Raw genomic sequence first — 25,902 nt, forward strand, 5'->3', positions numbered from 1 at the left:
AGAGATGTTAGGTTCAACAAGAAGTGCTATGCTTTTCTTTGAAGCTGAAATTTCTCTTTTACGTTTTCTCAAGAATGAAGAAATACTGGATGTGGTAATATTTTACGACATATCAATGTTGAACTTACCTACCTAACCATGTTTTTTAAAATATGCTTTGCTTGGGGGGCAGGGGTGCATAGCTAGTTAGTTCATAATGTGCGTGTTTACATATATTTTTTGTGTTAGTCATATGTTGAATATGACATTAAAATTTTTTTAAGAAAAAACATTTTGTAGAAAAGCCAGAATAAGGAAATAGGCAGTAGTGCTTTTGGACAGTGTTTGTCTTGCCAGCAGAGGTCCCGAAGGGCCAGCTCCCCAGGGCTGGGGGCTCAGAGGCAAGACTGACCAAAGGGAGGGTTCGAAAGAGAACCGGAGAGACAAACACATATTCACAGAGTGGAAAACTCTACAAGAAGAAGGAATATACAGAGATAAGAGAAGATAAATAGGAAGGTGAAAGAAGCAGGTGGGAGGAAAGTGTAGAAAGCCCAAGAGATGTGGTCAGTGAGACAGAGCCACTCTCTGCATGGCCCATAGATGTCACCACGCAGCCCGCAGCCTGCAGCTGTGCTCACCCAGCAAGGACACAAACCCCCTCCAGCCCCCACGGTCCTTCTGGAAGAGCCACAGCACAGTTTCCTCGTGAACCAGCATTAATACCAAACTAACAGTTCTTTAAGGAGGAAACCAAATCAAGTGCCAATTCTGATGCCTAGGCTAGAAGTTTCCTAATTAGGCCTTAGAAAAATATAATTAGACAATCTGAAGAATCTTATCAAATAAAGGCTTATTTGAAAACAAAAGATTATTATTTAAAGAAAAATTCCAATGAAGGTCTAAGAATATTGCTCAAATGGCAATTCAAGTTTGGTTTTTAATGCCAATATTTCCAGGCTAAAGTACAAAATGTGAAGCTTAACAACTGTTCTAATACATGAGTAGTCAAAAGGCTAAGAAAAATTAAGAGGAATAGTGATACCAAACTACTATATTTTGGTAACTCATATTCTTTAACTTTTTTCTCTCTATATTTTAAACTACTTATCAGCTGACTAAAGTCCATCAAGAAGAATATTAGATAGTTTTTCTTTTGTTTTTTTTAACAATGCAGTTTGTCTTCTTTACAAGAAAATGTTCATCATATTTGTATTTCCTAAGTTTGGTAAAATCATTAATTACATTTCATCGACTATTTCATCCTCAAGGCAAATTACTGTTTGGTTTTGAATCCCAATTAAGTGGCTAATAACCAAGATATCCTTGCAGGGGAGGGGCAAAGAGCAAACAAGGCAACAGTTTTCTCATTTGATTGGTGATAGATCACAGCCGTTGACAAACATATGCGATACAAAGTACTGGTGGGAAATGTTATATTTATACTTATACACACACATATATACGTATATGAAAATAGAAATACAGGTAACATTTTATAACTTAGAGCCACCATTCCTTCTCCCTTCTGATGCTCATACTCTCGGCCACCGAAACGTCCTCTCCGCCTTTGCTTCAGCACCTGTCATGAGGTCCAGATGGTTCTCTGGCGGCAGAATGCAGCCACCTGCCCATCCTGGGCTGCAGGGAGGAATCGCTGACCTCACCAACCAGACACGCAGCTCAGCTGTCTCTATCTAACTCAAGGTCACGTTCTGTTTTATTTAAAAGTGATAACAAGCTTGCTTCTTCCTAACAAATCAACCTTTCAAGAGGAGATATTTGCTAATATTTTCCCGCTCCATTTCTAATCTTCCTTTATTTCCAAGGTGAGAGAAAACACAGTTGCGATGTAGAGTCTGGAACACTTTTGATCTTATTACTCGGCCCCTGTTTCTCCCACAAAACTTACAACTCTGCTGTGACCTTCACCTACTGGGGGGTCAGGGGCAAGTTTCCCACTCATGAAGATGTGTTTTCCTTTGTTTAAAACATTATGTGCCAAGAATTTTTGAGTCACTCTTCATTGCCTATAAACATAGTTATCTAAATAAACTGATTCTACCTCCAAAGGTCTTTAAAATTAATCTTTTCCTCTCCATTGTTCAGGCCCTGATCAATCCCTTTTTATTGAAAAGCTTCTTGATTTATCCCTCATTCAAGACAGCTTCTGAACTGCCACCATAGTAACTAACTTCCCTAAAACCCAGATCTAACCCTGGCATTGCTGGCTCCCAGGCTCCTCATCGTGGTTCAAAAGGCCACGGACCATCAGGCCACACTCCTGCCCCCACCCCCACCCAGGCCCCTCCTGCCCACCTGGCCCCTGGGTCCTCACACTCCAGTCCAGCTTCTCCCAGGGTGTATGCTTCAGAATTTTAGCTCACAGAACTCCAGTGATGACGCACAGGGTTTCCTTGTCTAATGCACTGTTTGATTTGGTTTAGTCCAGAACTGTCTAAGTTTCTTCAGGACAGGACTTACCAGGGTGGTGTTTCTCAACTAGTCTGTCCCCAGAACCTGTTTTCATAGATCTCACAGGACTAGGGCTCCTCAGAACATGCCCTTGCACCTTATCTGAATGTGCTCACCTCCCCTGAGTCTCACTCTAGCCCTTCTCCTGTCTAGCCTTCTCTCACCACACTGAATTTCTTTACTGTCTGTCTCCTCCACTGGAGTATCACCTCTGAGGAGGAGGGGCCTTGCTATTAGTTCATCACTATATTCCCAGGGTCCTGAACGGTAACTGGAATACAGTCATACCCGATCACATTTGCTGATACTGAATGGATGCTCCCCTCTTCGGCCTAATAAGCCTGACTTCCCTCCAGTGGGGAACTCCTACCCTACCTTCATTCACACCCAATGCAAATGTCACTTCCTTCGTGAAGCAATCCCTGATGTCACTCCTCCCTCCTCAGCAGATCTTACCCCTCTGGCTCTTCAACTAGCATTCAGAATAATTATTTAAAGCACTTCTCCTACTTCATTATAGTTAATTATGTCTTGTAATGCCACTCGACTAAAAGCTCTAACACAGCTTCTTAAATCTTTCTGTTTCCAGACTTGAACATACGGAAAACTCAGCAACATGGACGGTGCTCGGGAAATGTTTATTGAGCCATAAAATAAATGTTTTTCCTCCCCAAAGAAACTTCCTTCTGTTTGAATCCGTCTTAGAGCACTTTTACCAGAGCCTTTGCAATTAGACAGTTGATTTCCATTTCTCTCTCTTTTTTTTATTGGTGTAGCACCACAGGAAAAAAATTACTAACTTAATTTAGTTCTTCCACAGGCTTTAAAAGGGCTTGAGAGGTTTCTCCAGTCATATCTGAGGACACTTTGGAGAAGAGAGCGACACCACTCCATCAAATTAACTGGAATCCAAATGTAGAAATCTGCCATCGCTGTGTATAGTTTACACAAACAGGAAAACATCCTGGTCTGTGTACACAACAGCCCCTGCCCGCACCTCTCAGACGAGCTTTCAGACTATGACCGAGTCAGTCGGTCACTCTCTCACTCCATCCATGCAGCCCACATTCACTTAGCCCCTTGAAGGGACTCCAGGATTGGGTTTGTAGAGATGAAAGATACCATTTATGTCCTCGAGGAGGATAAGGCTACAAAGACAGTCTGGAGGGGAGGACAGACAAGGGAACAAACAGTACAAAACAGGTGTTGACCTGATACAGGAGAACACAGGATATTATAAGAAGGGGAGGGGAGGGCTTCCCTGGTGGCGCAGTGGTTGGGAGTCCACCTGTCAATGCAGGGAACGCGGGTTCATGCCCCGGTCTGGGAAGATCCCACATGCCGCGGAGCGGCTGGGCACGTGAGCCATGGCTGCTGAGCCTGCGTGTCCGGAGCAACGGGAGAGGCCACAACAGTGAGAGGCCCGAGTACCGCAAAAAAAAAAAAAAAAAAAAAAAAAAAAGAAGGGGAGGGGAAAGGACTCAATATGAGTTTCAGGGGAGAATGGAACCAAGTGGTAATACTGAATCACAACGATGAAGATAAAGAAAGGGTCGGGGCAACCCAGACACAGGGACGACATGCAAAGGAGGCACAGAAACTCCAAGCAAGATGCTTGGGGACGGGAAGAATGTAAAGTATATTAGAAACATGACCTGGCGTAAGTGTGAAGGACCTTCGGGGGGAAGAGGGACTGTGGACAATGGGAAGAGAGCAGAGCAGAAGGGACAGACTCAAGAGCCCTGGGAGTGGTCGTGGATGTTGTCTTGACTTCCTGCTTGAGCATCTGGTGCTGCACTCGCTCTCCCCAGAGGCCGAGTACCAAGGACACCGCCCACTCCTCAGGACCAGGGCACACTGTCTCCAGGCTCAGAGAGTGCTGAAGACTGAGAGCTGGCAGCAGTCCCGTCGGCTGGGGAAAGCCATCTTCCCCAGAGTGGCCTGACCCAACGACCAGCCGATGACACAGCACGCTCCTATCAAGGACCAGTCACAGGGTCATCTCACCTCAGAGCTCCCTGTGGGACCAGCTAGAGACCACGTCCCCTTCTGCTCTGTCCTGCCTGCTCCTTCCCTGACAGGTGCTGACCCTGAGAGCACTCCCCAGCAAACGTCCTGCATGCAAACCCCACCACAGCGAACCAGACCCCGACAAAGTGCAAGTTGTGTTTTGCTTGTTTGTTTGCTTTTGCAGGGAGAGGGATGGGAATCAGGTGAGGAAGAATAGGTCTATAACAATATCTTATACACCTGCTCTGTCTGTATCAGATATTGTTCTGGTTATTTTACTTAATTACCAGCTCTCTAAATCTGTTTTTCATGCAAACACATGCGAAAAAGAATGCTTATAGCAATTTTTTAGGCCTTTGAGATGCCTGGGAAAATCTGATCAAAACTGTGACCCTCTCCAGTTAGAAAAGTGTGTCACACCTCATAAATCCTGAAATGTCCTGCAAGTCAGCTAAATTCTAAATAGAAGAGAGGCTTTCTGAAAGGTATATAACACTCAAGTTTAATAATCATATTACTCCCTTATTTTTATCCACAATATAGATACCCTAATATTAAAAATGTTCCACTGTCTTTTAACTTACTATATTTGAATAAAGGTTTTGAATCGTTAAAAATACCTCCAACATTTGGGTTAAAGGATTTAAGCTTTAGGGGAACCTAAACAACTAAGCGAACTTGGAATAGGGGAGGGAGAGAAAGAGAATGCTGAGGAGAGGACGGAGGGAGGGGAAGGCAAGTGAGAATCCTGTCAAGTCTGCTGGGAGGGGCAGACAGAAGTGTGACCAGACCGCAACCCCACAGTTTACTCACTAATCACAACTGTGCGGCGGGTATCCTATTTTTTTGCCTAATGTAAGAGCTTGCCAATTCAGAATCACTATGTCCTATGATCTTTATGGAAATGATGAAAAAGATTTATCCTTGACTTAATAGTTATTTTCAAAGATCTTACCTATAAAAAGAGATGTAGCCTATTTGCTTGAAAACAGAAACTAAACTAGAAGAAAGAAACGAAACTTAACATCTGTCACTCAAATGAGGTTTTTCCAAGGACTGGAAGATTGAGAAATAACTAACTATACATGTTTACATATAAATAAATAAATAAATAAATAAATTCAGCAACAGAAACTTCGTCTAACAAAAACTACATTGTAAATTGATGGTCAACACTACCAAGAAGTCTGAAATGGTTTTTTTTTTTTTTTTGGCCGCACTGCACCGCACATGGGATCTTAGTTCCCTGACCAGGGATTGTACCCGTGCCCCCGTATTGGAAGCACAGAGTCTTAACCACTGGATCACCAGGAAAGTCCCCTGAAATGGCTTAACGGTAAGCAGACTGAGAAACTGAAACATTTGCTTTATGAAAAAAGATTAATTACTCAACTTTCTGGATACTTTAAGTTTGCTTTTCTAAAACAAAAAGGTGGGGGAGGGTCCTCTGAGAGAACAGTCTATAAAACTGATCATGAAACAGAACTAAGCTAGGGAGAATAGTTTTTTGTAGGGAGAATAGTTTTTTGTCCATAGATAGGCAGGTAGATTTTATTATAAATATCATAAATGACAGTTACCATATGCTACTGAATGAAATTCCTCTATAGATACCAGCAATTTTTTTATGAATAAATGAATGAATAATAAAATAATTATAGAAAGATACATAACTATAAGTAGAGTGATGAATTTTCTTTTAATAAAGACTATGTTTTCCATTTTAATGCAATTTTAATGAAAGTAAACTTTCATGGCTTTGGCTAACAAATGGCATATGTTATTTGGCTTTCAAAGTGATGCTTCTTTGAATCACCTTGACAATATTAAATAATCTTCAAATGACCATTTATCTTCAGCCTAATGAAAAGGAAGGATATACACAGAAATCAAGTTAGATATTCAGGGATTTTTATGATAAAGCCAAAAATGGAACCATATCCTCCTGACACCAATTCTAAAGCTCAACTTCCCATCTTTTCCTTAATGCTGTTCTAAGATTTACCAAGAACAATGTACACATTTTCAACTACATCACCAAGAAAAGCAAAGCTAAGTGCAGCAATTCTCATAAATGAGAAGAGATGCTTGTGGAGATGAAACAGACAGAAAAGCTGCTCTTGAGAGCAGTTGCTGTTCATAAAGTAATGGACAAACGGATACCATCATCTACTGATAAGTACTCTTCATACTCCTCACCTAGGAAAATCACAGGAGCTTTATGTAGTTTAGATTTATATGAACAATGAGTAAGGAGTCATTGAGATTTATCTTTGCCATAAAATTCTCTTGACATAGTGTTACTTTTAAGTCTTTTAAACTGTCCATTTTGAAAGATTTCTTCATTAAAAGGCATTTACCAGTTTTAGATTGAATATGGTCACTAACTTTTTGAGAATGTTTGGACTGTGAAAAAGAGAGGTTAACCAACCTCGCAAAAAGCATAAAGACCATACATTTTTACATATTTCAAGGTTTTAATATCACTATTAATTTTTCGGGAAGCACCAATTAGATTTGCTCTTAAAATAATCATTAGTGGTTATGCTGAGTAAATAACTAAAACACTTTTTCTTCCTCTCTTAAAAAAACCCACTAAAATGAAAAATAAAAAGACAGTTTAAACAATATTCATACAGAAATATACTTGTAAATAATGAATCATTTAATAAAATACCTGAAAAATGAGTAGGCTTATTTTTACTCATTTATGGGTCAACATGTAAAAGTAAATATTGGCTGTAATAGGTCAAACACAACTATATGCTAGAAGCAAATATTAAAATATGATATGGAAATAGAACCTGATCACTGTAATACTCAATAGGCTCAACTATTTAGAGCAATACTCTGCAATGGAAATATGAGTAACATCTGTAATTTAAAATTTTCTATAGCTACAATTTAAAAGGTAAAAAGAAACACGAAATTAATTTTAATAATAACATCTTATTTAAATAAATATTGTTTACTGTCATTTCAACATGTAATCAATATAAAAATATCATACTAAGATATTTTACAATGCTTTTTCATGGTAATTCTTTGCAACCTGGCATATATTTTCTACTCACGGCAGGCGGTGTGCTGGAGCTGACCCCACTGGCTTGTGAGAATGGACTGTGCACAACTCTTCCCAAGTTAGGGTTTGTAACATCACTTTGGTAGTTTCACATCAGTTCAGTAGGAGTATTTACACAATAGAAATCAGCAAATGACATAAGTCAAGGCTTCTTTCCCCCAGAGCTGGTTTACCAATACACCACTGCCTTCAGCACATCTCAGTGTGGACCATCCACATTTCAAGTGCTAAACCATCACTGCATGTAGCTAGTGGCTGCTAGTGGACAGCCCAGACCAGGCACACAACAAAGAGTCAGACTTCCAGAGTTAGCAACTTGGAATATTTGAAATGTCCAGTTTTCTAGAAATTACTACAAAGCTTGGAAAGAAACAAGAAAGTAGGGTCCATTTACAGGAGAAATGAATACAAACTGGTCCCAAGGAAGCACAGACATTAGACTCATCACACAAAGACTTTAAATCAGTTGTCTTAAATACCCACAAAGAGCTAAAAGAAACCATAGACAAAAAGCTAAAGGAAAGAAGAATGATGTCTTAACAGAGAGAAAATAGCAATAAAGAGAATAAAACTATAAAAAAGAACCAGAGAGAAACCCTGGAGCTGAAAATTATAGCTAAAATGAAAAAGTAGCTGATTTCAGCAGGTGGAAAAAAGAATCAGCAAACTTGGAAGTAGACTGGTTGAGATCATCCAGTCTGAAGAGTAGGAAGAATAAAGAATGAAGAAACATGCACACAGCCAAAGAGACACGTGGGACACCAGCAGGTGCACCAACAAATGCATACGGGACACCCAGAAGGAGGGGACAGAAGGGTATAAAGAACAGTTGAAGGAAAACGGCTGAAAATCTCCCTGACTCGATACAAGACGTACAACTACACATCCAAACAGCTCAACAAACTCCTAGGAGGACAAAACACACAGAAACACATTATAAAGAAACCACTGAAAGAGACAAAAGAAAACATGGATAGGAGCAAGACAAACCACTCTTCACTTACCAGAAACAGCAAGAGTATCAGCGGCCTTCTCAGCAGAACCCAAGGAGACCAGAAGGCAACAGGATAACGTATTTTGCTCAAAGAATAAAGCTGTCAACAAAGATTCATATGTCCTTTAAAAATGGAGAAAGTAATACATTCCCAGATAAACAAAAGCTGAGGGAGTCTGTTGCTAGTAGACCTGCCCTACAGGAAATATCAGAGGGAGTCCTTCAGGCAGAAATGTAAGGGCACTAGACAGTTCTTGAAAGCCACACAAAAATAAAGGACACTGGTAAAGGTAACTACATCATATATAAAGGCCAGTACTACTGCATTTTTGATACCTAAGTCCTCTTTTTCTTCCAATATGATTTAAAAGGCAAATGCATACAACAATAACTATAAATCAATGTTAATAGGCACACAATGTATAAAGATGTAATTTGTAACAACAACAACATAAAGGGGGAGGGACAGAGTTAAACAGAAGCGGAGGTTTGTATACTACAGAGGTTAAGCTGGTACTAACTGTCATAAGTTTAAGAGGGTAACTGCAATCCCCAGGGTAACCAGTAAGAAAATAAATAAAAATACATATACAGAAAAGGAAATGAAGAGAATTCAAACAGTACACTGCAAAAATATCAATCGCAAAAGAAGGCAGTAATAGAAGAACTGAGGGACAAAGGGATGTGACCCACAGAAAACAGCAAAATGACAAAAGTGAGTCCTTTCTTATCAGTAATTATTTTAACTGTAAATAGATTAAACTCTCCAATTGCAGAGAATGGAAAAATGCCTGAAATTACATAATCAAGCTATGTGCTCTCTACAAGAGACTCACTTTAGATCCAAAGACAAAAACAGGTTGAAAGTGAAAGGATGGAAAAAGATATTCAATGAAAATAGTAACCAAAAGAGAGCTGGGGCCATACTAACAACAAGCAAAACAGATTTTAAGTCAAAAAATGTTACGAGACAAAACGCCATTATATACTGATAAAAGGGTAAATTTGTCGGGAAGATGGAACAATTACAAACATATATGCACTGAAAAACAGAGACCCAGAATACATGAAGCAAAAATCGAAAGAACTGAAGGTAGTAATAGACAGCTCTACAACACAACAGTTGGAAACTCTTTCATAAATGGGTAGAACAACTAGACAGAAGAGCTACAAGGAAAGAGAACCTGAACAACACTATAACCAACTAGACATAACAGACAATATTCAACACTCCATCCCAAAGAGAAAAATACACATTCTTCTCAAGTGTACAGGGAACGTTCTCCAGGATAGATCATATGTTAGGTGACAAAATAAGTCTTAATAAATTTAAAAATACTGAAATTATAGAAAACATCTTCTCTGACCACAGTGGGATGAAATAAGAAATCAATTACAGAAAGAAAACTGGAAAATTCAAAAATATGTAAAAATTAAACAACACATTCATAAACAACCAATGAGTCAAGGAAAAAAGAAAATTAAAAGGGAAATTGGGAAATACTTTGAGACACATGAAAACAAAAATACAATACACTGAAGCTTATAGAATATAGAGAAAACACTGCTTGTGGGAAAATTTCTAGCTGTAAACACTACAATAAAAAACAAGAAAAATCTCAAATCAATAACCTAACTTTATACTAGAAAAAAGAAGAGCAAACTAAACACAAAACCAATAGAAAGAAGGAAATAAAGATTAAAGTGGAGATAAAATAGAGAAGAGATATACAATAGAGAAATACAGAAATACAATAGAGAAAATTAAAAAAAACCCCAAAACCTGGTACTTTGAAAGGGTCAACAAAATTGACGAAGACTGACTAAGAAAAAAAGACACAAGACACGATGACTAAAATCAGAAAAGTGGGGACATTACTAACGACTTAACTGAAATGAAAGGGACTATAAGGGAAAACTATGAACAACTTCACACCAACAAATTAGACAGCCTAGATGAACTGGACAAATTCCTAGACATACACAAATGATCAAAACTGACCTAAGAAGACAGAAAATCTGAACAAACCTGTAACAGGCAAAGAGATTGAGTATTTAAAATCTTCCTAACAAAGAAAAGCCCAGGACTAGATGGCAACCAAACATTTAGAGAAGAATACCAATGCTTCTCAAACCCTTCCAAAAAAGGAGTGAGCACTTCCTAACTCATTCTATGAGGCCAGCATTACCCTGATAAAGCCAAAGAAAGACATCACAAGAAAATTATAGACCAATATCCCTTATGAATACAGGATGCAAAAATTCTCAACAAAATACTAGCAAACCAAATCCAGCAGCACACTGAAAGTATTATAAACCATGACTAAGTGGGATTTATCCCAGTGAAGCCAGGGTGGTTCAACATATGAATATCAATCAATGTATATACAACATTAATAGAAGGACAAAAACCACATGATCATTTCAGATGCTGAAAAAGTATCTGAAAATATCCAACACATTTTCATGGTTAAACACACACAGAGAATACAAGGAAACTTCCTTAACATAATGAAGGGCATTTATGAAAAACCTACGGCTAACATCATATCCTTGGTGAAAGACAAAAGTCTTCCCCCTGAGATGAAGAACAAGACAACGATGCCCGCTTTCACCACTGCTATTCAACAATGCACTGGAAGTCCTAATCAGAGCAATTAGGCAAGAAATAAAAAGGCATCCAAATGAAAACGAAAAGGCAAAACTATACCTATTCACAGATGACATGGTCTTATATACAGAAAAAATCTTAAAGGATCCATTAAAAAAAAACTATTAGAACTAATAAATGAACTCAGCAAAGTTGCCAGATACAAGAACAACCCAAAGAAATCAGCTGTAGTTCTAACACTAGTAGTGAACAATCAGAAAAGGACACTAAGAAAAAGTTCCATTTACAACAGCATTCAAAAGAATAAAATGCCTATAAATTTGGCCCAGGAAGTGAAAGACACATACGCTGAAAACTGAAAAACATTGCTGAAAGGAATTAAAGGCCTAAACAAACATAAAGAAATCCCCTGTTCACAGATTGAAAGATAATATTGAAAGGATATCAATACTACCCAAAGCAATCTACAGATTCAACGCAATCCCTATGAACGTTCCAATGGCCTTTTCTGCAGAAATGGAAAAGCCATTCCTCAAATTCATATGGAATTGCAAGGGACTCCAAATAGCCAAAACAATATTGAAAAAGAGGAACATGAAGTTGGAGAATTCAAACTTCCTGATTTCAAAACCTACTACAATGCTAAAGCAACCAAAAAAGTGTTATATGGCAAAAAGAGAGACATACTGACCAACACTATAGAATCGAGAGTTCAGAAATAAACCCATATAACTAGGTCCAGTGAAGTTCTGACAAGGGTTTAAGACCACTATGATGGGGAAAATGGTCTTTTCAGTAAATGGTGCTGAGACAACAGGCCATCCACATGAAAAAGAATGAAGATGGACCCTTGTATATCACACCATATACAGAAATTGACTCAAAATGGATTGATGACCTAAATATAAGAGTTCAAACTATAAGACTCTTACAATAAAATATAGGTGTCCATTTTCATAACCTTGAATTTAGCAATGGTCTTCTAAATATGACATCAAAACTACAAGTAACAACAAGAACAAAACCTACTGGATTTCATCAAAATTAAAAACTCTTGTCCATCAAAAGAAACTATCAAAGAAGTGTTAAGACAACCTACAGAATGGGAGAAAAAATTTGCAAACTGTTTTAGACTGAATGTTTATATCCCCTCCAAAATATGTATGTTAAAATCCTAACCCTCAATGTGATGGTACAAAGAGGTAGGGCCTTTGGTAGGTGATCAGTGCTCTATAAGAGAGACCCCAGAGAGCTCCTGCCCACTTCTGCCTCATGAGGACACAGTGAGAAGATGACCATCAATGAACCAGGAGATGGGGCCTCAGTTGGCACTGAATCTGCCAGAACCTTGATCTTGGACTTCCCAGCTTCCAGAACCATGAGAATACATCTGTTGTTAGAAGCTATCCAGCCTATGGTAACTTGTTATGCAGCCAAAATGGACTAAGACAGAAATCAGATATCTGATAAGGGTCTAGTATCCAAAATATATAAGGAACTCTTAAACTCAATAACAAAAAGACAACACAATTCAAAATGGGCAAAAGATGTGAACAGACATTTCTCCAAAGAAGATACAGAAACAGCCAACAAGCACATGAAAAATAATGACAGCATTAGTCATCGGAAAAATGTAAGTAAAAACCAGTGAGGTACCACTTCACACCTATCAGGATGGTGTTATGGGCTGAACTGTGTTCCTTCAAAAAGGGCATGTTAAAGTCCCAATCCCTCCTGCCTCAGAACGGGACCCTATTTGAAGACAGGGTCTTTACAGAGGTAATGAAACTAAAAGGACATCATCAGGGTCGGCCCAAATCCAATTCGACTGGTGTCCTTACAAAACGAGGAAAGAGGACACACAGAGGGAAGACGATGTAAAGACACAGGGAGAACGCCATGTAAAAATGAAGGCATAGATTAGGGTGATGCATGTACAAAGCAAAAGACGCCAGCAAACCGCCAGGAACCAGGAGAGGCCTGGAACAGATTCTCCCTCACAGCCTCAGAAGGAGCAAAACTCGCCAACACCTTGAGTTCAGATTTCTAGCCTCCAGAACTATAGACAATTTTTTTTAAGCCACTCAGTTTGTGGCACTTTGTTACAGCAGTCCTAGAAAACTAACACAGATGGTTATAACTGAAACAAAAGCGGGGGGGATTACAAACGTTGGCAAGGAAGCGGAGAACATATAGAACCCTCACAACACAGCTGGTGGGAATGTAAAATTTTATCACCTCAGTGGAAAATAGCCTGGCAATTCCTCAATTAGTTAAACACAGAATTACGTTATCACCCAGCAATTCTACTTTTAGGTGTATATACAAAAGAACTGAAAGTAGGCACTCAGACAGATACTTGTATGTGAAATGTTCACAGCGGTGCTCTCAGACCATACAGTTGAAAGGGGAAACAACTTACTGTCCATCAAGGGGTGAATGAATAAACACACAATGGAATACTATTCAGCCATAAAGAGGGATGAGGTACTGACAGATCCTACAACAAGGAGGAACCTTGAAAACACGCTCAGTAAAAGAAGCCAGACACAAAAGGTCACCTGTTGTATGACTCCATTTACATGCAATCCCCAGCATGGACAGATCCATGGAGACAGCTGGCTGCCAGGGCTGGGTGGGCTACTTCCCAGGGACTGGGTTTCACTGGGGTCATGAGCTGGCTGGTGGTGGATGCACAACACTGTAAATGTACTAAGTGTACTGAATTGTATGCTTTTAAATGGTTAATTTCATATCATGTGAATTTAACCTCAATAAAAAAAAGTAACCGGGACTTTTGAAACCCTGTTACCAACCATAATTTATACTCTGAGTTATTCTCATCTTTATTTCATATTATTTTCCAGTGTTTAAATAATGTATTAAACATATTCCTAAATGTAGCTACCCCCAAATCATTATTCACCTCACAGTAAAGGCTTTCCCTGAAAGAAACCAAGAAGAATTTCAACTGAATTTACAGTAAAAAGAAAAATAAGAAAGGAAAATGCTGCAGAGGAACAGAGCCCTGTAGTATCAGGGCCACGGGGCGCATGGGTCCCACCTTCTCCAGTGTTGCTTTGAGGTCTGAACTCCTCATCACAGGATGACAGGGTGGCGAGAGCCAAGGGAGGCCCAGTCCACTGTGTAAAGCCCCCATCCCAGCCCTTGGCACAATCGCACAGAGCAGGCCAGAATATAAAACCAGAAAGGAAGTCCTGTGTCCAGTGACAGACCAGGCACACTGCTCACTTTTACCTAATAAGAGAGAAAAGCTACTGAGGAGTAAAAGCATTCACAGATTACAACAAAAGGTGTTAGCTCTACTATGTCACATAGTACAAAGAACTATCACCTTTAAAGGTACTCTGTGGGCAGCAATTATTGTTCTTTATTAAGCTGTATGAGAATTAAAGATATGCCATATGTGATTCAGCACAGTAAAAAGACAACTTTACTAGTAAGAAAGGATACAGCACACTGTTCCAGGCACGAGTAAAAAACTGCAATCTGAAAATTTCATGTGTGTCTTTTCACAATAAAAAAAACCAACCTCTTCAGAGAAATAAAAGTATTTAAGATCATTTAGAGATTTTATTCTCAATATTTTGAATGCAGATTCTTAAAATGTCTGTATCTTAAAATATTAGTATTTCATCATAAAATTGCAATTTTTATGCAAAAGGTGAAAGCAAAATGAAAAGTAAAAACCAAAACTCAAGACACCTAAATTAGGCAGGAACTATTGACAGATATGGTTAACTGAACAAACTAGCAAAGCACTGCAAGGATTATTACCTCACTGGAAATTCTTAAAAGAAATTGAGCTTAAAATGTATACCAGTATTTTAAGGAGGAAAAAGCAAAGGTGCCAATAAAAAAAAACTGGCCAATATAGCTGGTAGACATACTTATTTATTCATTTGGTCACCAGCTTGGACAGTTAAGAGAGAATTTTCCAGGGTCTCAAATCTCTGAACATTTTACAAGCACAGAAAACAATGGCCTTTGCTCCAGATCACTGTTTCAAGGATGTTCCTGTAACCAACAGCCTTACATACAGAACCTTCCACTGAATGGAACTGCAGGCATGCACACTGTCCAAGAGGAAAGATCCAGAACCCCACACTCGGAGTTTCTCTCCTCCGAAAGAACCCACTGCACAGGCCACAGTACCTGGCCTTCCTCACGCTGCTCCATGGGAACTGGGGCTCTGGGAGCTGACACAAGAAAATGCTGATACACTGCTACTGCCACGACCTTCAGGTCTTCTGCCATCATCCATGAAATTGTGGCAGCTAAGCTCTCAGGTAGCAAGGAGGACAAAATCTCAGACATTTCACAGCCCTTAACATGGACAGGACACTACGGTAGGTAGTGGGAAGACAGAGGGATAAAGGTTAAAACCCTCTCATCCAAAGACCTCACATCAGCTCTTACTACTATTACCACCTACCCATTAGGCACACACCACTCAATTTATACTTCATACATAACATGAGACTGTTCTGTTCAACCTCTAAGTGGGTACTGCCTGTGGAAGTGAAAAATAAATTTTTTAGTATACAGTGCAGCTAATTACTAGTATCAAAAGCTTCCAGGGCTTCCCTGGTGGCACAGTGGTTGAGAGTCCGCCTGCCAATGCAGGGGACATGGGTTCGTGCCCCGGTCCGGGAAGATCCCACATGCCGCGGAGCGGCTGGGCCCGTGAGCCATGGCTGCTGAGCCTGCGCGTCCGGAGCCTGTGCTCCGCAACGGGAGAGGTCACAGCAGTGAGACGCCCACGTACCGCACAGAAAAAAAAAAAAGCTTCCACACCACATTTCTTCCCTGCTTGGTCTGCTCCCAAGATGCAATTACTTTTCATCATTTCCACTTTGGGCCATATATTTAGATTGTTGCCTATATAATTCTAAATTACATGCTGATATTTTGGATTCTTTATTTATTAACTTAACCTATTGAATTCCTGCTATGAAAGATGAATAACTGGCTCTTTATGCTACCATTTACCTATTCTCTTTTTCCATTAAAAAATTAAGGTATATGGGGCTTCCCTGGTGGCAGAGTGGTTGAGAGTCCACCTGCTGATGTAGGGGACACGGGTTCATGCCCCGGTCCGGGAAGATCCCACATGCCACGGAGCGGCTGGGCCCGTGAGCCATGGCCGCTGGGCCTGTGCGTCCGGAGCCTGTGCTCTGCAACGGGAGAGGCCACAACAGTGAGAGGCCTGCGTACCGCAAAAAAAAAAAAAAAAAATTAAGGTATAATTTTCATAGAGTAAAATATTCCCCCTTTAGTGTATAGTTCTTCAAAATTTGACAAATTCAGTCATGATACCACCTCCACAATCAGACTGAACATTTCCATCACCCAAATGACCTCCCATCCCTTTGTAACTAACACCTCCTCCATTCCCAGCAATCACTCTGTTTTCTGTACCTATAGATTTGTCTTTTCCAGAATGTCACATAAAAGGAATCATAACATATGGCTTCTTTAACCTAGCATGATGCCTGCTGTTGGGTATACCAGTAGTTTGTTCCTTTTTTATTGCTAAGTAATATTCCATTGCATGACTATAGGCAGTCTCAGAGATGCTGTGGGTTCAGTTCCAGACCACTGCAATAAAGTGAATATCACAATAAAGTGAGCTACAAACTGTTTGGTTTCCCAGTGCTATTAAGTGTGTAATAGCTATATGCCTAAAGAAAACAATGCACATATCTTAATTTAAAAATACTTCATTGCAAAAAAACCACTAACCATCATCAGCTTTCAGCAAGTCTTAATCTTTTTGCTGGGGGAGGGTCTTGCCTCGATGTTGGTGGCTGATGACTGATCAAGGTGGTGGTTGCTGAACGCTGGGGTGGCTGTGGCAGTTTCTAAAAATAAGACAATGAAACTTGCCATGTCAACTGACTCTTCCTCTTGCAAATGATTTCTCTGTAGGATACAACACTGTGTGAGCATTTTACCCACAGGAGAGCTTCTCTCTAAACTGGAGTCAGTCTTCTCCAACCCTGTTGCTGCATTATCAACTAAGATTATAGAATATTCTAAATCCTTTGTTGTCATTTCAACAATCTTCACCAGGATTATATTTCATCTCAAAAAACCACTTTCTCTGCTGATTCACAAGAAATAACTTCTCATCCATTCAAGTTTTATCATAAGATTGTAGCAATTCAATCACACCTCTGGGCCCCACTTCTAATTCTAGTTCTCTTGCTATACCCACCCTATCTGTAATTACTTCCTCCACTGAAGTCTTGAACCCCTCAGTCATCCATGAGGGTTGGAATCAACATCTTCCAAGCTCCTGTTAATGTTACTATTTTACCTCTTCCCATGAATCATAAATGTTCTTAATGGCATCTAGAATGGTGAATTCTTTTCAGAAGGTTTTCAATTGACTTTGCCCAGATCCTATGCAGCTACAGCCTTACAAAATGTATTTCTTAAATAATAAGACTTGGAAGTTGAAATTATTCCTTGTCCATGGGCTGCAGAATAGATGTTATGTTAGCAGGCAGGAGAACAACATAAATTTTATATATCTCCACTGGAACTCTTGAGTGGTCAAGTGCATTGTCAAAGAGCAGTAATAATTTGAAAGGTATCTTTTTTCTTTTTTCTTTTTTCCTGAGCAGTAGGTCTCAACTGTGGGCTTAATATATGCAGTAAACCATGCTGTAAACAGATGTTCTGTCATCTAGGCTTTGTTGTTCCATTTACAGAGCACAGGCAGAGTAGATTTAGCATAATTCTGAAGGGCCCTGGATTTTTGTAATGGTAAATGAGCACTGGCTTCAACTTAAAGTCACCAGCTGCATCAGCCCGTAACAAGAGTCAGCCTGTCCTTTGAAGCCTGGAAGCCAGGCATTGACTTCTCCTCCCTAGCTATGAAAGTCCTAGATGGCATCTTCTTCCAATGTAAGGCTGCTTCGCCTACATTGAAAACCTGTTGTTTAGTGCAGCCACCTTCGTTCATTATCTTAACTAGACCTTCTGGATAACTTGCTGCAGCTTCTACATCAGCACTTGCTGCTTCACTTTGCACTTCCACGTTATGGGGACAGCTTCTTTCCTTAAACCTCATGAACCAACCTTTGCTAACTTCAAACTTTTCTTCTGCAGCTTCCTCACTTCTCTCAGCCTTCATAGAATTAAAGAGAGTTAGGGGCCTTGCTCTGGATTAGGCTTTGGCTTAAGGGAATGTTGTGGCTGGTTTGATCTTCTATCCAGAGACTAAAGCTTTCACCCTATCAGCAATAAGGTTGTTTCACTTTCTTATCATTCATGTGTTCACTGCAGTAGCACTTTTAATTTCCTTCGAGAACGTTTCCTTTGCATTCACAACTTGGCTAACGGTTCGGTTCAAGAGGCCTAGCTTTCAGCCTGTCTTGGTTTTTGACATGCCTTCCTCACTAAACTTAATCTTTAGATTTAAAGTGAGAGACGCTTGACTCTTCCTTTTACTTGAACACTTGGAGGCCATTATGGGGTTATTAACTGGCCTAATTTTAATATTGTTGTGTTTCAGGGAATAGGGAGGCCAGAGGAGAGGAAGAGAGATGAGGAAACGGCCGGTCAGTGGAGCAGTCAGAACACACACAACATTTACTGATTAAGTTTGTCATCTTACATGGGTGCAGTTCGTGGTGCCTCCCCAAATTACAATAGTAACATCAAAGATCACCGCTCATAGATCACCCATAACAAATATAATAATAATGAAAAAGTTTGAAATATTGCAAGAACTACCAAAACCTGACACAGAGATAAGAACTGAGCAAATGCTGTGGGAAAAATGGCACTGACAGACTTGCTTGACGCAGGGTTGCCACAAACCTTCATTTGTTAAGAAAACACAACATCTGTGAAGCACAAAAAAGTGAAGCACAATAAAATGAGGTATAACACAATTTGTTTATCCAACCACATGCTGAAGGACACTGGGTTTTTTCCAGTTTGGGGGAATTAGAATAAAGCCACTATAAACCCTTATGTACAGGTTTCTGTGTGGACTTAAGGCTTTTACTTCAATGGTATAATTATCTAGTAGTGGTGTAACTAGCTCAAACAGTATGTGCAAATTTAACTTTATAAGAAATTGCCAACTGCTTTCACAACAGCTCTACCATGTGGGCCCCAGCAAGAATGAGACTTCCAGTCACTCTGCATCCTCACCAGCACTTGGTATTGTTAGGTTGTTTTTTTTTAATTAGACCAATTCTAATTGACGTATACTTTTAAAATCGCATTTCCCTAATACCTAACGCTGAACGTTTTTTTCACGTGTTTATTATTCAAATATTTGGTGCAATGTCTGTTCAAACTTTTTACTCACTTAAAAAACTGTTCTTTGATTACTGAGCTTTGAGAGGACTTTATATCTTTATAATTCTGGAGACAAGTACTTTATGAAATACATCATTTGCAAATATTTTTCTTCCGGTCTATGGCTATTTCATTATTCTCTTAACAGTGTTTCTGCAGACCAAAGTTTTAATTTTGATAAAGTCTAATTTATCAACATTTTCTTTCACTGAACATACCGAATCCAAGGTTATTCAGATTTTCTTGTTTTCTCCTGGAAGGTTTACATTTAGATCTATGATCCACTCCAAATTAATTTTTTTAAAGGTATGAGGTATGTGTCTAGGTTTTTTTTTTTTTTTGACATATGGACTTTCCGTTTTTCTAGAACTACTTGTTGGAAAATATTCTTTTCCTATTGAATTGCTCTGGCACCTTTATTTAAAAATCCATTGCCATATATATGTGGGTCTGTTTCTGGACTTTTTATTCTGTCCAGTTGATCTCTATGTTTACCATTTCCCTAGAACCACACTGTCTTGATTATAGTAGCCCTACAGTAAGTCTTAAAATCAGGTAGTGTGTACCTCTAACTCTGTTCTTTGACTTTTTTCATCAATGTCTCAGCATAAAGATCTTGCACATATTCTGTAAATACATATAAAAAACATTTATATCTTTTTGGTACTACTGCATATGATAATTAAAAAGTTTTTAAGTTTCCAGTTGTTCTTTGGAAGAAATATAATTGATTTGTGTATACTGACTTAGTATCCTGCAATCTATTAGTTATAATAGCATTTTGGTAGGTTCTTTGACATTTTTTTTCATAGATAATCACATTGTCTGAGATTAGAGGAAGGTATTCTTTCCTCTTCTAATCTGCCTTCTATTTCTTTTTCTTCCCTTACTGTACTGGTTACAGTCATAGAACGTACTTTGTCTGATTTCAATTCATTTCCATTTGGTAATGGATTTTTTAAGACCCAGGATGTGACCTATGTGGGTGAGTGTATATTCACCTGCTGTGGGGCAGTATGTTTATAGCTCAAGTCTTCTACATCCCTACTCGTTCTCTGTCTGCTTATTCTAGTAATTACTGAAAAAGGAGTGCTCAAGTCTCCAAATGTAACTGTAGATTTGTCTGATTCTCCACTCATTTCTCTCTGTTCTTTCTGTGTGTGTGTTTAAGCTATGTTGTTGGGGTATGAACACTTAGGATTCTGATGTCTTGCTGGTGACCTGACCTCCATGTTTTTCTCTTTTGGGGGAGGGCTGAGGAATAAATGCAGGACTGCCCATCATCTTTGGCTTTACTGTTGTTCAGTTCCAGTCTTCCTAAGCTGGATACCAAGCTCATTCAGAAAGGATGATGAAATGTGATCCTATAAATATGTTTCTTTAAAAAGTAGGTGATGCCAATTAAGTCACAATTATCTCTCTTCTGATCATCAAAATTCTGATTATTAAAATCTAAGTATTTCTTAATGTTGAAGGTATCTTTTTCAAGTAGTTTTTCTCTGAAATAAAAGTAGCTCCATTGAATTTTACCTTAAATGCATTTAAATGATATTTTTCTTGACTTCCTTTCAGTATTTTAACATGCACTTGGAGTTTTTAAGCTCTAATTTGCACTTATGCCAGCCTGCAACTAAGTACTCATCAAACTGTTTTACATGGATTTTTCATTCATCAACTTTCTTCCCTTCAGAACACAGCTCCTGAGCTGGCTTTACTCTATTGAAAAGCCACTCAATAAAGACATTAAATGAAAGCAAAATATTATTTACAGCTTGCCCACAGGCACTCTGCATGTGTGTTCATCTCAGACAAAAAGTTACAATGCAGGTCCAAAGGATGACGTGGAAATTACTATCACACCAACTCAGTAAGGAATCTACTTGTGGATTGAGCATAAATGGAGGAATGCAATGGAGTCAAAGGTAAGAAGGTACATACATAGTCACTACTGTTAAATAAAAGCATTACTCTTCTTGATAAACATGATAATAGCCTATATTTTTTAAAAAGTGATGCTTCACGAAGTGCCCATCAACAGATGAACGGACAAAGAAGATGTGGTACATATATACTATGGAATATTATTCAGCCATAAAAAAGAATGAGGGCCTCCCTGGTGGCGCAGTGGTTGAGAGTCCGCCTGCCGATGCAGGGGATACGGGTTCGTGCCCCGGTCTGGGAGGATCCCATATGCCGCGGAGCGGCTGGGCCCGTGAGCCATGGCCGCTGGGCCTGCGCATCCGGAGCCTGTGCTCCGCAACGGGAGAGGCCACAAGAGTGAGAGGCCCGCATACCGCAAAAAGAAAAAAAAAAAAAAAAAAAAGAATGAAATATTGCCATTTGGGACAACATGGATGGACCAAAAGAATATTATACTTAGTGAAGCAAGTCATACAGAGAAAGACGAATACTATATGACTTCACCTATATGTGGAATCTAAAAAAAACGAAACAAAGGAACGAACATAACCAAACAGAAACAGAGTCATAGATACACAGAACAAACAGGTGGTTGCCAGAGGGGAGCGGGTTGAGGGGAGGAGAGACACAGATGAGGGAGATTAAAAGGTACAAACTTTAAGTTATAAAATAAATGAGTCACAGGGATGATACGTACAGTGTGGGGAATATAGTCAATAACTATGTAATATCTTTGTGTGGTGACAGATGGTAACTAGAGTTATCATTGTGATTATTTGAAAGATGAAGAAATATTGAACCACTATGTTGTGTACCGGGAACTAACATGGCATTGTAAGTCAATTATACTTCAAAAAGCAACCAACCAACAAACAAACTCATAGAAAAAAGGGTCAGACTTGTGGTTTTCAGAAGTGGGGTTGTGGGAGGGGGAACTGGATGAAGGCAGTCAATCAAAAGGTAGAAACTCCCAGTTATAAGAAAAATAATTACTGAGAATGTAATGTAGAACATGATAAACATAATTAACACTGCTGTGTGTTACATGTGAAAATAAAGAGCTTTCATTACGAGGAAAAATATACTTTTTTCTGTTTCTTTACTTTTGTATTTATATGAGATGATGGATGTTTGCTAATCTTACTGTGATCATCACTTCATGATGTATGTAAGTCAGAGCACTGTGCCGCACACCTTGTACAGTGCTGTATGTCAATCTTGTCTCAAGAAAACTGGAGAAAAAGAAAAAGAGCAAAGGCGTGTACACTGTGGTCATGGTGTAATGGAGACATAAGCTAATTCTGCTCGGTTAGAGAGGGATTACCTTTGTTTCTATCTTTAACAAGCCCACTCTCTCTGATGGCTTCTTTTCTCCTCTTCCTACAAACAGGCTCAGGTCTCCTCTGGCCCCAGACATGCAAACAAACCACCCATGAGGCTTACGCTGATAGCACCAACACCCCTTTCACTAGCACCTTCTGTGAAACATGCTCACTATCTGCAGGTCCAAGCCACTACCTCATTCTTTCGTCTTTAAGTGACTGTGATCTTGCTCTGGTTTCCCCCAAGACACTGACGCCTCTCACCAAATCCAGTCACCTCTCCTCAGTCCTAATCCCACCCAGTCCCTCAGCTACGTAGGACCCTGTGGTCCACACCTCCTCTCACACTCCTCTTCTGACTTTTATACACTGCATTTCCCTAAAGTACTCCCTCCCTCTCCCCCCATTTCTGCTCTGTCCTTCTACTGCCTGACAAAGGGAAGCATCAGCCAAGACTCTGTTCTGAGTCCTGGCTTTTGACTCCCTACCCCCTCTTCTCCATTATTTGTTCTCCTCTCCCACAGAAAACTCACGATAATCAGCTCTAAAGTAAACTGGGGTTGAGAAAAAAACGTGGAGTCTGAAGGCCTGGCTTCCATTTCTGTTTCCACTGACTTAGTTGCTGTGCACCCAAGGGCATGTAACACCCCACAGCTCCACAAAAGTGAAGAGATCTCTTCTAATGTCCCTTCCAATCCCACAGTTCTACAAATCTAACCCTAAAGAACATCAGATTTCCAGCTGGAACTTCTCTAATGCACTGACAAATCCACATTCTGTCTACCATTTAACTGTCCCAGTTCCAAACCTAATCTCTCAAACCAACAACTTCTTTTAGGTTGCCTATTAATGTTGATGTACTGGTGCCACCAATACTGTAAGCTTGAAATGCTAGAAATACTATACACTTACTGTCTTTTATTCACACGTTCTCTCTTTTTAACCACCTCCCATACACTCAAGGCCTAATTCACAGAGCATCTCTTCCAGGAAGTGATCCTCAGCCTCCCAATCTGGTAGCCATCCCCCATCTTCAGAAGAGCCGAGACACTCTATGTGTGCCTCTCTCATTACACTCGGCACGTTTCCCTCCAGATTCTGGTTATGAAGGAGCAGGGTTTATATCTGAATCTTCTTAGCATTTGCAAAGAGCACCTGGAGCACTGCCTTCCCCAAAGGACGGAAAAACCGTAAGATTTGAACAGAAGTGACTAAACTCAATATATACTCTGGATGCAGTAGAAGCAGCAGAATTTTCTAATTTTTTTTTCAAGAAAAAAAATTGATATATAATGATTTAGATGTTCTGGCTCTAAAATAGATATTGTTCTTGTTCAGCTAAGGAAGCAGAAGCTCCTCTTGAACTCCTTCAAAATCCAAGCCAACTTACAAAGCACACTAGAGACAGTATCTCTGTGAGGTCACAAGTTTTTTAAAAGCATGTTTATTAAACGATATACTCTTAAATATTTGGTTTTACATTTGAGCATTTCTTTTTTTTTCTTTTTTTTTTTTTTTTTGCGGTACGCGGGCCTCTCACTGTTGTGGCCTCTCACATTGCGGAGCACAGGCTCCGGACGCGCAGGTTCAGCGGCCATGGCTCACAGGCCCAGCCGCTCCGCGGCATGTGGGATCTTCCCGGACCGGGGCACGAACCCGTGTCCCCTGCATCGGCAGGCGGACTCTCAACCACTGCGCCACCAGGGAAGCCCTGAGCATTTCTTTTTTTATCTAAGTGGTTTACGAAGCAAAGTAGTTTGATAAACTGTTTGACCTGATGAACTATCCTCAGAAGTGTGGATCTGACATAGTAAATGAGAATGCCCAGCCAGTCCATACTGCGTTATCTTCTCCTTCAACTTGCCTGCAGCACAGTCTCCAAAATGAAATATGATATCATTGTTTTCAGCTTCATTAATAAGCTTCAATGCATTCCTCTAAAAACTTATTTTTTAAAATGCCCCCCATTGAGACAGTAAAACAAATTGAGAGAAAAAAAAAGGTTTTCAGCTTCCGTTATTACATAAAAATGCAGCCTAGCAGACAGAACTAGAATTTCCAAGGAGTCTAAAGCAGGAATGCCAAAGCTTTGGCTTAATTCACCTAGAAGATAGGATGTTTGGCGTGAGGCCCAGCAGGTAGTACACGGTGTCGCTGCAAGAACATGACATGAAACTGAAGGGCCTGTCCACTGTCTCATTACTGAGGCTGCAGGGCAGGGTCCGACCTACCTGGTTGATCCCTGAGGGAGGGATCTTGTATGCCTGCAGCTTCTGTCTCAGCAGCTCGGGATCGCTGTGCCGGAAGGGGCACCCTGACAACGACAAGCAGGACAGCAGCAAGGTTATTCACCGGGACGTAATACAACACCACACTCGAAAGACTGTCTGAGCGCCCCTTAATTGTCTAACAGCTTATTAATAAAAAAGTTAATTGCCCATGGGTGCAACTGCTTTCCTCTCTTTATCTAAATGACGACTGAGCTGTGCGGTTACCAGGGCACTACAGCCTCAAGAGTTACATAAACATTCCAGCATTCTCAGGCAAGGCTGCCCACTCACTAGGAGGAGGAAGCAGTTTTAATTATGCTACTAGCTAACAAGCAGAGATAATCATCAAGTAGCTATAAAACAGTTTACCTAAAAACTTTATACAGTCTCACATTTTTTTCTAGTTTAAAAAAATTACATAAAAGCATAAAGGAAGACAGATGTTGTAAACAAAAAGAAAACCGTGCAAACTCGAAGAAATATAAAAATCTCACATCATTTTCACATGTTAATTTTATGCCTACTTCCCAAAGAGTAGAACCCATATAAATTTAAAGGAATCCCAGATGGGACTGAGATGACAAATAGGAAACTGCTTCATAGAAAAACAATTTATAGTAGGTACCTGTAATCTCTATATTATTTCATGAGAAAAATATGGATGGACTACTAAAAAATTTGCATAAATAAGAACACAGAAGAATTGAAATGTAAAAGCTGTATTAGGCCAACATTTAGGAAATTTTAGGTATTTTAATAAGAAACTGCAATGATAAGTCAACATACTTAATTTAAAATTTAATACAGGAAACCAGATACTTTTTTTCAGTCATACAGATGATGGACCTGTGAGTTAATTAGAAACAACTGTGTATTTTTAATGAAATCAATGGAAA

At 39.6% G+C, this 25,902-nt stretch overlaps 1 protein-coding gene across 2 annotated transcripts in view; it reads right to left on the minus strand.

Moving 5' to 3' along the window:
- The window catches only part of PRIM2 (DNA primase subunit 2), a 276,717-nt gene that overhangs the window by 11,750 nt on the left and 239,065 nt on the right, over nt 1-25,902 (minus strand). For both annotated transcript variants that reach the window (XM_081246598.1, XM_081246597.1), the window contains exon 12: nt 24,968-25,050. In XM_081246598.1, coding sequence (XP_081102724.1) covers nt 24,968-25,050 — 83 coding nt within the window. The remainder of the gene's footprint in view (nt 1-24,967; nt 25,051-25,902) is intronic.

Source organism: Mesoplodon bidens, assembly GCF_964165515.1.
Source record: "Mesoplodon bidens genome assembly, chromosome: 10".
In the NCBI taxonomy this organism is placed as follows: domain Eukaryota; kingdom Metazoa; phylum Chordata; class Mammalia; order Artiodactyla; family Ziphiidae; genus Mesoplodon; species Mesoplodon bidens.